Raw genomic sequence first — 12,855 nt, 5'->3', positions numbered from 1 at the left:
AGAGGTCTTTAGTCCTATCATCGAATATTTTTTTGTAAAAATCCTCTCACATTCTCAGCTCTTCATATAGTGATCGGCGTACAATCTTCCAGCTGTCTATACAATCAATTCTCATTAAACCAGCAATCGCACGATATCCACAATTATCGTCACCAGCAACGTCACTAATAGCATTGATGTATACCGCTATCATGCGTGGGAATTCAAGATGAAATTCTTCTATGCTTAGTCATTTGTCTGCAGTAGTTGTTTGTAGTTTATGTCGAACCTACAGATAAGATAAGACAATCATGGTACGATAACAATTTATTTATAAAGACATCATAGTTGTATATAAGAAATATACGTACTGATATTTTCTTTACTCGTTTCTTTTGAATTTTATCTGTAACACAAGCACTTGCTACAGAATTCTGAGTTGATGACGGTATACACATGTCAACGCATGGAACATCAACAAGCTCAAATGCAGATGGTTTTCGGCGTGTTGACTTGTCCTTCTTCGAAAGTCTACCTCGTGTCTTTACCTTCTCTTTAGGCTCTACCAAGTGTGTTGTATTGGGATCGAAAATTTCTCGAATCTTTCTTGCATAGTATGGCCACTTGACACTATCTTCCTTCATGATTTTGTCCACGAACCTGCAAAAATCCATAAACAGCTTCACCAAACGTAAGTTAGTTGTAGTGATTAACATAATTACATATATGCTTATTAACATAAAAATAAAAACAACCTGTTTAATTCTAGAATAAAGTCAGGAATTTGTGGTTGATCACGTGGGATTATGTGAAGCCTCTTCCAATGAGTGTCCAAAGCTGATAAAGGGATCAGAACTTCATCTCTCACATAGTGAGCGAGCTCATGAGCACATGGAAGACCGTGTATGCGTCTATTCAAACAACCACACAACTCTGTGATGCCCCAAGACTCTCTACAAAAGGAAGTTGCTCTAAAATCAGATCAAGTGCTGAGGTGGATACTAATCCCCAGATATCTTTAAAGAGTGAAGGCCTAAACTTGTGTTGTACTACAGTTGCGCTCTTCTCGAATGAGGCCTTTATCTCAGTAAAATGCAACTCCAGAAGTGAATGAATTTTCGACCATAAAGAATCGAAATTACCCAGTGAACAACCTAGTTGTTTCTTAAGCTTTGCATGTGCGCTCTCAACCCTGTAATGTAACACGGAAAATAAATTAATGAAATTGATTACGCATCAATAATTTAGTTAAACTATGAAAATAATATTTTAATTACCTCTTTGTAGTCAAATTGTCAAAATGCATACAGTTATTGGTCCATGCAGCAATGAACCTCTCCTTGTATGGATTTAACCAAGTATCAAAGACATACGCAACAGCAGTAGGAGTATGGCTAAAGGTGGTCGTTAGCTCATTTATTCTCCGCAAATATTCCACCTCAGTGTTTGCTGCAACCACAGTACCCCATACACTCATAAACAAATTCCATGTTTCCTTGTCAAGAAACATCTTCTTACATTTTGCCAAAATATTTTTGTTGATGTGCCAATGACATAGTAAATGCTTAGCATTAGGAAAAACAGACTCAATGGCACTCATAAGAGATAATTCCCTATCCGTCACAACAACTTATGGGAGATCGCACCCATAATCCTCCATAAATGATCGAAGCCTCAAAAGTATCCATAAATAGTTTTCCACACGCTCTCTTCCTAGATAGGCAAATGCAACTGAGAATGTAAGATTAGTTGATGTAACTCCGACAACCTCTAATAATGGCATGCGATATCTGTTTGTTTTGTATGTACAGTCTAACAATAACACACGTGAAAAAGTACGTAGCAAATCAATACTTTTCGGATGAGCCCAAATCAAATCAGCGACTGTGTCAGTACCATCAGTAGAAGCCCTATGGTACTCAAAGTACTTGTGCTCAGAAAGCTTACCCAAAAGCTATTACATTTGCGTCCTCCCCGCCTTTTCAATGACTTTGTGCTTATGTCGTGCATTGTAAATAGTCCTAAGTGTGGTTGCATTTAATGGATCTTTCTGTTTTATGGTGCAAAGAATTTCCTTCGGCATAACCATATTCTTAGACATATCTACCAAAAGCTCCGTCTGTTCACAGGTCAATCTCCCAGCATAACTATGCCCCTCATAATACACTGCAGAGGGATGATTGTGCGTTCCATTAATGACTTCCAAAATCCAACCATCCCCATTTGCAGTTGTTTTTCCCCTTAGTAAAAATGGACAACCATATTTCTTTGTACCAATGCACATACGTTTTTTGACACTTTTTGTCTCATTACTAATCACTGGCCTATATGAACCAAACCGTTCACAGGTAAGCAAAATTCATGGCTTCCTACCGGTTCCACCAACATCAGATGCTCTAATTGTAAGGACATGTCCTGTTCGTGTGGCAGCTGCTCGAGCCCAGGAAATCAAATCTTCTTTGCTTTTGTATATCTAGAAAACAAAGAATAGAATATGAGTGAATACATAGTAACTGCTAAAATATATTTAAATTATAAAAAAAATGAAATCATACTTACGTCATATGTGATAAATTCGCTTGTATAATCAACCATAAACAATTCACCACTACTAATAATCTCTTTGGTAGATGCATCCTGCTGCATTTAAATACTAAACAATTAATGTAAACCAACATGCTGATTTTTAAACCCTAAATCAACACAACATTCCAGTTTATATAATACTTCGCACAGTTTGTTTTTGGTGCAAAAAAAAAACTTCATTAACCCAAAACAAAGCAAAACAAAAGGACATCATGTAAAAACCAGATACAAGCAGTGAACCAACTAAAAGCGAAAGAAAAAAGGGGAAACCATCACAAAAAGAGCATGGACAAACACATACAACATTATTACAATTTCCTAAAGATCGGATCTAATAGCAAATCCTTTTTTCTAAGCATCTCATCATCTTCAAAGAGAAAACAATGAACAATGGTCACGGGAGAGGCTTGAGACTTGAAGACAGAAAATTTCAATGAGCATTCATTGAACATGGAAAAGATTGGTGGCTACTTGCTGGAGGAATGATTTACGACTAACAGTAGCTAAAAAATTCTTAGCATATCAGCAGCACAATTTCTTAATTGAACATGGAAACTTGTTGGAGGGAAGGACTGCGGCATCTTATCCTTTGTAAACACTAGTGAGATAACCGAATCCAAAATTTTCAATATTCTCTTCATATCTTCAGTATTCTAATCTCACTTGTTCCTAGGCCATAACACAATTGATATAATATATACACAAACCACTAGCATTCATATATATGTCAAAGATATATGATCTCCGTGTATGTACGAACATGATCTCTATATATGCACACACACCACTAACACAATTTGACAAAATTGTGTATAAAACAAACCAAATCAATACAAATTATATAAAACAAAAATCAATTTATGACCTCTCTTAATCAACTAGTCGATTTTATATTCAGTAGAAATTCGTATAATTAACCCAGAAATCAGATTATATAACTAGAGATCAAACCAGATTATAGAGTTAGAATCCAAAAGTTCAAATCCCTAAAAAATACCTTTATGCCATGGCCATTATTTTCAATGTCGAGAATGGTGTTTCCGTATTGTTGAAGCTCATATGTACTTCTAATCTCTTTCTTCGACTCATTATTTTCCATCTTCTACAGTATCCCAATGATTTCCTTTCTAGTTGAATTGAAATTGAAACTGTTTCACTACGTGTAGAAGTTTTGTTACGTGTAGACTTATAACTTTCTAATTCTACTTGTTAAAATATATATTTTTTTTTTCATTTAAGGACATAGTAGGTATTTCATATAGGGATATATATGTAAATAAAAAATTAAAAAAAGTGGTGTAGAGATAACAAAACTTGGTGTGCAAGTAAAATCACTGTTAACTTGTATTTTATGTTAAATGCCAAAAATGCCCTTTAAACCCTAGTTTTCCTTCTTTGTTAAAAACCCTCAAGACCACCCTTTTTTGGTCCTTTCCATTCTTTTACAAAACCCTAATAAAGGTACCACCTTTCCCTTCTTAAAGTTTTTATTTATTATTTATTTAATTCTCCTATTTTTTTAGATATTTTCTAGGGTTTAGTTGCCTTGGGCTTGGGTTTGAATTTTTATGGGCTTATGGTCCAAGAAATGGGGTTTAGGATTTTTGTATGCTTGTGGGTCCAAGAAACAGGCTTTGAGTTTTTTATAAGCATGCCTATGAAACGGGCTCTTGAGTTTTGAATTTTTGCATTATTATTATTTTTTTTTCTATTTTTTTTTTTATGTTTTTTGGCCTGATGAAAACCGGTTACTACAGCTGCCCCTCTTTGTATGTCCTTTATGAAATAAAAGGCAGACAAATGTGTAGTTAACCGAGTTTCGTACGTGAATACTGAAATGCGCAGGATCACTATAGCCATTCCCGGCTTGGCCTGCAAGAAAAGAAAATGCATGGGATCACTATGGTCATTCCCAACTTGGCCAACAAGAAAAGTAAAATGCACGGGATCACTATAGCCATTCCCGGCTTGGCCAAATGTTTGTGCAGAAAAATAAAGGGCACAGGATCACAAGGCCATTCCCAGCTTGGCCAAATATTTGTGCAAGAAAAATGAAGGGCACGGGATCACAAGGCCATTCTCGGCTTAGCCAAATATTTGTTTGATTTGTATGCAAGAAAATATCCATGTGTATGAATGTATGAAGAAAATTGTATTTTATTTTATCTTTCTCATTTTGAAAATTCGATTTTGGTTAATTGTCGTAAGCACCATCAACCCTATCATCGTGTAATCATCCATCATGAGAAGACTGCATCTTTTGATTCCATCCTATCTTCAATCTGCCAGGTTACCCTTATTCTCGTATCTTTCATTCTCTTTTTGCCTGATCCTTCCATCGATTTATTGTTTACATCTGATTTCCATCGAATCTGACATACCTGTAACGCTAAACAAAATCTCTCTGGCCCCACTATGCCTTTTAACGCCATTTAATTTCTTTTAGCTCCCTTAGAATTAAGAACACCATAATCTCTCTGGCTCCACCATGCCTTTTAGCGCCATTTAATTTCTTTCAGCTCCTTTACAGCCAAGAACACCAAAATCTCTCAGGCTCCACCATGCCTTTTAGCGCCATTTAATTTCTTTCAGCTCCTGTACAGTCAAGAATGCCAAAATCTTTCAAGTTCCTGTTAAGAACAATGTCCTAATGCACTTGTCCTAATTCTTTTATTACTTTACTCAATTTCAAATAAATTCAATAGCATGGCGATGCTTGTACTATATGAGAATTTTACACAAGCAATCAGAATTTTGATGAAAACAATCAATGAATTAGGAATTCAGAAATGAATGACCTCAGAGTACTTTATTAAAAATGGATAGATAACAGGAGAAACTGATGAACTACATATATGATTCTAGAAGGTTAGAAACAAAGGAAAAGCATAAATCTTTGCAGGATATAAATGAAATAATTCCGATTCCGCACAAAACTGCCCCAGTTTTGTGTGCACCCACTTTGCAATTATTGAATCTGACTATTTCCATATGAAGTTTCTCCCCCACAAATTCATCATGTATACCCCTGATCATAACTAGTTCAACTGTGTATAGCCCTGCTATCTGTCATTTACTGTATTTCCCCATATTCTTCTCGACTTCTCATAAAGGCCTATACCAATTCCCTTTAATCGTTTCTGTTACTCCTCTTCTAATGTCAATGTAACCTGAAGCGCCCAGGAAGGGTTTTCACTCTAGTAGAAGCTCTTCTTTTTTTTCCTAATTTTTGCTTGAAGCGCCTGCAAAGGGTTTTCACTCCAGCGGGATCTTTATTGCTCTAATTTTTGCCTAGGCCGCCCTTTCGGGTTTTCAATCTAGCGAGCTTTTAACTCTAATTTTTGCCTAGATCGCCCTTTCAGGTTTTCAATCTAGCGAGTTTTTTTTTTCCTAGCTATGGGTAATACTTTTTGATGGCGTCTGCATTCACCGGATTAGGCAATTCTTCTCCATCCATTCTTGTCAAAATTAATGCCCCTCCTTCAAAGGCTTTCTGCACCACATATGGTCCTCCATAGTTCGGTGTCCACTTCCCTCGATGATCCTTTTGAGGTGGCAAGATCATCTTCAACACTAAATCTCCTTCCCTGAAACTGTGAAGTCAAACTTTCTTATTATGTGCTTTCATCAATCTTCTTTGATACAATTGCCCTTTGCAAATTGCTCGTAATCTTCTTTCTTCAATCAAATTCAACTGTTCATATCACGTTCGAGTCCATTCTGATTCCTCCAAACCTACCTCCAGAACTACTCGAAGGGATGGAATCTCCACTTCAACAGGCAAAACCGCTTCCATATCGTACACCAAGGAGAAAGGAGTCTCTCCAGTAGATGTGCGTATTAATGTTCGATAACCATATAAAGCGAAAGAGAACTTCTCATGCCAATCTTTGTAATTCTCTGTCATCTTCTCGATGATCTTTTTGATATTCTTATTCGCTGCTTCAATGGCCCCACTCATCTTCAGTCGGTATGGTGTCAAATTATGGTGACTAATTTTGAACTGGTCGCAAAAATCCTTCACCATTTTACTGTTGAAATTCGTGTCATTATCAGTGATAATTCTTTCCGAAACTCCATATCGACAAACAATTTTTTTCCTCAAGAACCGAACAACCACGCTACTCGTCACATTAGAATACGAAGCGACCTCTACCCATTTGGTAAAATAATCAATAGCAACCAAAATGAAACGATGCCCATTAGAAGCCTTCGGCTCAATTGGACCGATGACATCTAATCCCCATATTGAGAAAGGCCATGGTGATGTCAACACATGCAATGGATTAACTTGAACATGTGTTATGTCTACATAAATCTGGCACTTGTGGCATCTATTTGCATAACTTATACAGTCCCTCTCCATGGTTAACCAATAATACCTTGCACGAATAATCTTTCGTGCCATTGAATATCCACTGGAGTGAGTTCCACTTATTCCTTCATGAATCTCTTCCATGATTTGTTTAACCTCAGCAATATCAACATAGAGCAAGAAAACTATCCCATCATTCCTTTTATAAAAAACATTTCCACTGAAGAAGAAGATCCTGCCAATCTTCTGATGGTACGCTTATCATTCTCTGATGCCCCTGATGGATATTCTTTCTTTTCAATGTATTGTTGGATATCATGATACCATGGTTTACCATCAAGCTCTCCTTCCAAATTTGAACAGTAACCTCGAACTTCTCGTTTCTCAATTTTAATTACTTGCCCTTCCCCTTTTGGGTCTACATCAAACATTGCTGCCGAAGTTGCCAGAGCGTCTGCTATTTGATTTTCTTCCCTTGGGATATGATTAAACTCAACCAATCAAAAAACTTGACTAACTTTTTGATATGCTGGTAATATGGAATGAGCTTGTCATCTTTGGTTTCCCACTTACCATTCAATTGCCTAATCACCAACTGTGAATACCATAAACCTATAGCCTCTTAATCCCCATATCGATAGCAGCTTGAATTCCCATCGTACATGCTTCATACTCAGCCACATTGTTGGTACATTCGAAATACAACTTAGCTGTAAACGGGATAACTTTTCTTCAGGTGATATCAACGCTGTGCCAATTCCGCATCCTATGATATTAGAAGCACCATCGAACAACATAGTCCATTTTGCCAAATTCTTCTGATTCTCCACTTCTATCGACACAGTCATGACATCAATATCTGGAAATTTCATATCCATTGGCTGAGCATCCTCAATCGCTCCATCTGCCAAATAATCTGCTATTGTACTCCCTTTAATCGCCTTTTATGCGACATACAAAATATCATATTCTGATAATAACATCTGCCATTTAGCTATTCTCCCTGAAAGAGAAGGTTTCTCAAAAATGTACTTGATGGGATCCATCCTGGAAATCAACCATGTCGTGTGATAAAGCATATACTGCCGAAGTCAATATGCAACCCAAACCAACGAGCAACAAGTCTTCTCCAACATCGAATAATTTGCTTCACAACTGGTAAACTTCTTGCTTAAGTAATAAATGGCATGCTCTATCCTTCCCGATGAGTCATGTTGTTAGAGCACACATCCCATCGAGGCATCAACACTGGAGGACTTTTCAAGTATTGCTTGATCTTTTCGAATGCTATCTGACAATCTTCGTTCCACTTAGTAGAGTTATTCTTACGCAACAATTTAAAAATAGGTTCACAAGTAGCCGTCAACTGTGAAATGAACCTAGCAATATAATTCAATCTTCCTAAGAAACCCCTAACTTCCTTTTCTGTCCGAGGAGGTGGCATCTCCAAAATCGCCTTCACTTTATCAGGATCTACTTCAATTCCTTTCCTATTTACAATAAAACCTAGCAACTTCCCTGAGGTTGCCCCAAATGTGCACTTAGCTGGATTCAACTTCAATTGATGACTCCTTAATCGATCAAACAACTTCTGGAGATTCACAATATGATCTTCACCTTCTTTGGATTTTGCTATCATATCATCGACATATACTTCCACTTCTCTATGCATCATGTTATGAAACAAAGTGACCATGGCCCTTTGGTACGTAGCACCGACATTCTTCAAACTAAATGACATGACTTTATAGCAAAAGGTACCCCAGAGGGTAATAAAAGTCGTTTCCTCACGATCCTCTGGTGCCATCTTGATCTGATTATAACCCAAAAATTCATCCATGAAAGAGAAAGTAGAATGTCTAGCTATATTATCCACTAAAACATCGATATGGGGAAGAGAAAAATTATCTTTCGGACTTGCACGATTGAGATCTCTATAGTCAACACACATCCGCACTTTTCCATCTTTCTTGGGAACTGGTACGATATTTGCCACCCATTCTGGGTATCTAGCCACTGCTAAAAAACCAACGTCGAACTGCTTCTTCACTTCATCCCTTATTTTCAAAAGCATATCTGCTTTCAATCTCCTCAGCTTTTGTTTCACAGGGGTACATTCTGGAATCAATGGCAACTTGTGAACAACAATACTTGTATCAAGACCGGGCATATCCCGATAAGACCATGCAAAGACATCCTGGTAATTATGTAATAAATTTATCAACTTCTTCTTGTTTTCTCATTCAAAGGCAGCTCCTACCTTAACCTCATTTTTCTCCGTTTCAGTTCCCAAATTAACAACTTCAGTAATCTCTTGGTGCGGCTGTATTAGTTTCTCTTCTTGATTGACTTGTCTTCACATTTCAGGCAAAATCTCAATTTCTTCCTCTATTTCATAGTCAGATTCAACATTGCTAATGGGTGCATCAAAATCTGGTTCATTAAGTTCGTCATCTTCATTATCATCATTTTCACTCCTGTTAAAGAAATGAATAAAAATGGTTTTAAGAATGGAGAAGAAAAACTTAAATGGAAATGAAGAAACATGAATATGGATGACTATCAGAAGACTTTCATTTCATGGAAAAGGAAATATGTACAAAGATAGAACATGCAATCGCCATACTACAAAATCTATTGAAAGCAAAGTATAGCATACTCATTACAAAAGACCCAAAAGAAGGCCGTGAGCTAGGCCCACGATGGTAGTGCACTCGGGATTACTCTTGCAGGTTCTTAAGAGATACTGGGAGCTCCAGACTGGTGCAGTTGCCGAGTTTGAAATTTGAAAGACGCGAGATGACAAAGCAAGGTCTAGCAGCCGAACTCTGTTCCTCTTCCACTACAGCAACTTGGAACTCTTCAAACTAATCACATATATTTGCCAAAATTGCCCCAGTTACATCAGTCAAGTTTTCAGATGGCAGTTTTCAAAAACTACCCCAGTATCAGCCAAACTTATCTTGTTCTGCATCCCTCCATACATAAAACTGTCATAAAGCCAGGGACTTGGTTTCTTTTCAACTTCCAATTCCTTTCCTTCCAGACGAGCGAACCTCTTTGCCTGTTTTTCTGCTTGCACACGGTTCCTATCAACCCTAGTTGGCTTATATCCCAAACCCCAACGTTCTAGATGTTTCACCATTTCTACTGGTTTCTTAATTCCCTATCGATTCTTACCGAGTCCTTCTCCTGGGCGAAACCCCTTTTTCAACATAAATTTTGCTACATTCTTCGTAACCTTGGATATTTGTGGCTTTAGGGGAGAAAGTCCTTCCTTCACATAGCTAGCACTAGCAATTTCAAAATATTGGAATGAACTCTCAATCCCCTCCGTCGGAGCATCAATAGGAGCACTATTAGACAAACTGGCAACCATCCATTCTGACTAGTCTTTTACTATATAAACCCTTCCATCATAAATAAACTTGAGCATCTGGTGCAATGATGATGGAACAGCTCCTGTAGTGTGAATCCAAGGTCATCCCAATAGGCAACTATAGGTTGGTGAGATATCCATTACCACAAATGGTACATTGAAAGTTACACTTGCAACCTGTAAAGGTATTTCAATTTCTCCCATAATCTCTCTACGTGTTCCGTCGAATGCCCTTACTACCATTTGCACTTGTCTTAAATAAGATCTGTCAATCGACAGTTTCTCAAAAATCTCCTTTGGTAAAATATTGAGGGATGACCCATTGTCCTCCAGAATACTTGCTAATTCCTTTCCACGACACATGGCTGAAATATGCAAAGCTTTGTTGTGCCCCATCCCTTCAGGCGGAATATCATCTTTAGTAAAGGACAACAAATGGGAGGCCAACACATTTCCCACAATGCCATTGAAAGAGTCTGTAGGAATCTTGTCTAATACATACGTCTGATTTAACATCCTCATCAAAACTTGTCGATGCGGTTCAGAACTCATTATCAACTCCAAAATCGAAATCTTTGCAGGAGTTTTCTTTAATTGATCAACTACCATGTACTCACTCTACCGAATAATTTTCAGGAACTCCTCGACTTCCATATCAATTACAACTTTCTTTTTCTCTTATGGACGTGCAAAAAGACCTTCTTCTGGAATAGAACCTGACCCTTCAACTTCAGGTATTGCTTTCCCTTTCCTTTTACGCTCAGCTTCAAGATCCACCACTAGATTTCCTTCTGTCTCATTTCTCGCGTAACATCTCCCACTCTGGGTAACTCCACTGACACCAGAAACCTTATCTACCATTTCTCCTTGCTTTCCACTAGCTGCTACTTCATAATTCCATGGTACAGCCTTGTCATTTTTGTACAAAGGATCTATCTTTGGTTTTAGTGGCCCAATTGGTGGTGCATCTTCCATATAATACTGCAAGACAAATTACGGAGTGTGGTTCGGCCTAGGTCCTTGATAATATCCTCCTATGACACTGACTTCACTTGACTGGCCTTTCACCTCAAACTTTATTATCTTCAAATCCATCAACTCTTGTACCCTATCCTGAAAGACACAACAATTCTCAATAGCATGTCCCCTTTGTCCTTTATGGAACTCACAAGTCTTCATTGCATCCAAAAGTCCACATTGAACGGGTGTATGCATTACTACCTCCTCAACCAATCCTTCTTTCCTCAACACCATAAACAACTGGCCCAACGGCATTGTAATCTCTGAGACCCATCTTTTTGAAGCACAAAATTCTTCAATGGCATTCACACCTTCCTTCTCATGATTAGGCAATGGATTGTTGTTGACAATTGGTTTATTGATTGCATTAAGATCCAGCCATTTCGCTTCAATCATCCCCTGGACTATCCTTTTGAATTGTAGACAACTTTCAGTTGAGTGCCCGGCTATACCTCCATGATATAAGCATGTGGTATTAGGGTCGTACCAATGGGGATATGGAGATTGGTGGACCCATCCCGAAATAGGAGCCATTGCTCCTTGCGCTTGAAGTTTCGTGAAACATTCAGCATAGGTTATGGGCAAAGGATCGAAATGCTCGACGGGCCTTCTGAGTCTTTGGTTTTGGAAATTTGGACGAGCGTTTTGGTTCTGAAAATTTTGATAAGTGTTTGGGTTTTGGAAGTTTTGGTAAGTGTTTGGGTTTTGCGGGTATTGATTGAGTGATGGTGTGTTGAATCGGGGTGAATAGGGATTTTGGGTGTGGTTATGGCTATAATAGGCTTCTAGGCTTGACATCCTTGGGGCATTGCTTCTAGGGCGATAGTCTAAAGTAGGCGCACCATAAACAGCGGGATTTGAATCAAAATCCACAGAATGCACTTCAGTCTTTTTGCCTTTACTTCCTTTAGCTGGGTCTGGTTTATCAAGGGTGGGAAAATGCAGAGTAGCTCTCTTCATACATCGTTCAACTTGTTCTCCTGCCTGTATCATATCAACTAAATTATTGTGGCCACCTCCCGCCAAATTGGAAGTATAAGGCTCCTGGAGAGCGTCAATAAAAGCATTCAACAAATCCTTCTCTGATAGTGGAGGAATTATCTGAGCTGCCAAATCCCTCCATCGATGAGCAAACTCCCTGAAGCTTTCTCCATTCTTCATCACTGTATTTTGCACGTCATAAATGATAGGGATCTTTTCTTCATTATGCTTATATTGTTTCATAAACATTTTAGCTAAGTCCTCCCACGAAGATACTGACGAAGGATTAAGGGTATTGAACCACCTTTGAGCTGCCCCAGTCAGACTATCTTGGAAATAATGCACCAACAATTTCTCATCACTTGCATATGGCTGCATACGCCAACAATACATCGTTAAATGATCCAATGGAACTCCAGTGCCATCAAACAAGCTAAATTTTGGTAGTACAAAATCATGCGGAATATTCAGATTCTTCACGAGGCACAAATTGGCTGGGTTTAACATTCCAGAAGCATTAAAATCCTCCATGGCCCTCAATCGCTTTTCCAACTTCTTAATTGCATCCATTGAACTACCTTCTTCATTTTGAACT

At 38.1% G+C, this 12,855-nt stretch overlaps 2 protein-coding genes across 2 annotated transcripts; both read right to left on the bottom strand.

Annotated features, from left to right (window-relative positions):
- Nucleotides 1–229: 229 nt before the first annotated feature.
- LOC120000624 lies at nucleotides 230–1,579 on the bottom strand. The gene is made up of 5 exons (XM_038848746.1): nucleotides 1,257–1,579; nucleotides 1,019–1,171; nucleotides 735–932; nucleotides 351–639; nucleotides 230–268 (listed from the first exon to the last, which is right to left on the bottom strand). Exons 1-5 carry the CDS (start codon nucleotides 1,577–1,579, stop codon nucleotides 230–232), a joined length of 1,002 nt encoding a protein of 333 aa, XP_038704674.1.
- Nucleotides 1,580–1,609: 30 nt separating this feature from the next.
- LOC120000623 lies at nucleotides 1,610–3,664 on the bottom strand. The gene is made up of 5 exons (XM_038848745.1): nucleotides 3,563–3,664; nucleotides 2,539–2,619; nucleotides 2,353–2,452; nucleotides 1,941–2,298; nucleotides 1,610–1,889 (listed from the first exon to the last, which is right to left on the bottom strand). Exons 1-5 carry the CDS (start codon nucleotides 3,662–3,664, stop codon nucleotides 1,610–1,612), a joined length of 921 nt encoding a protein of 306 aa, XP_038704673.1.
- Between the last annotated feature and the right edge of the window lie 9,191 nt (nucleotides 3,665–12,855).

The sequence above is a fragment of the Tripterygium wilfordii genome, chromosome 6 (assembly GCF_013401445.1).
Source record: "Tripterygium wilfordii isolate XIE 37 chromosome 6, ASM1340144v1, whole genome shotgun sequence".
In the NCBI taxonomy this organism is placed as follows: domain Eukaryota; kingdom Viridiplantae; phylum Streptophyta; class Magnoliopsida; order Celastrales; family Celastraceae; genus Tripterygium; species Tripterygium wilfordii.
This window is presented reverse-complemented; position numbering and strand designations above follow the sequence as displayed.

Coding starts and splice junctions, on each gene's coding strand:
- LOC120000624 (XM_038848746.1), bottom strand. CDS start 1,579: ATGAGTGCCATTGAGTCTGTTTTTCCTAATGCTAAGCATTTACTATGT. Junction 933..1,018: donor GCAACTGTAGTACAACACAA/GTTTAGGCCTTC, acceptor TTCCTTTTGTAG/AGAGTCTTGGGGCATCACAG. Junction 269..350: donor AACGAGTAAAGAAAATATCA/GTACGTATATTT, acceptor TCTTATCTGTAG/GTTCGACATAAACTACAAAC.
- LOC120000623 (XM_038848745.1), bottom strand. CDS start 3,664: ATGGAAAATAATGAGTCGAAGAAAGAGATTAGAAGTACATATGAGCTT. Junction 2,620..3,562: donor ATAATGGCCATGGCATAAAG/GTATTTTTTAGG, acceptor ATTTAAATGCAG/CAGGATGCATCTACCAAAGA. Junction 1,890..1,940: donor AAGGCGGGGAGGACGCAAAT/GTAATAGCTTTT, acceptor TGAGTACCATAG/GGCTTCTACTGATGGTACTG.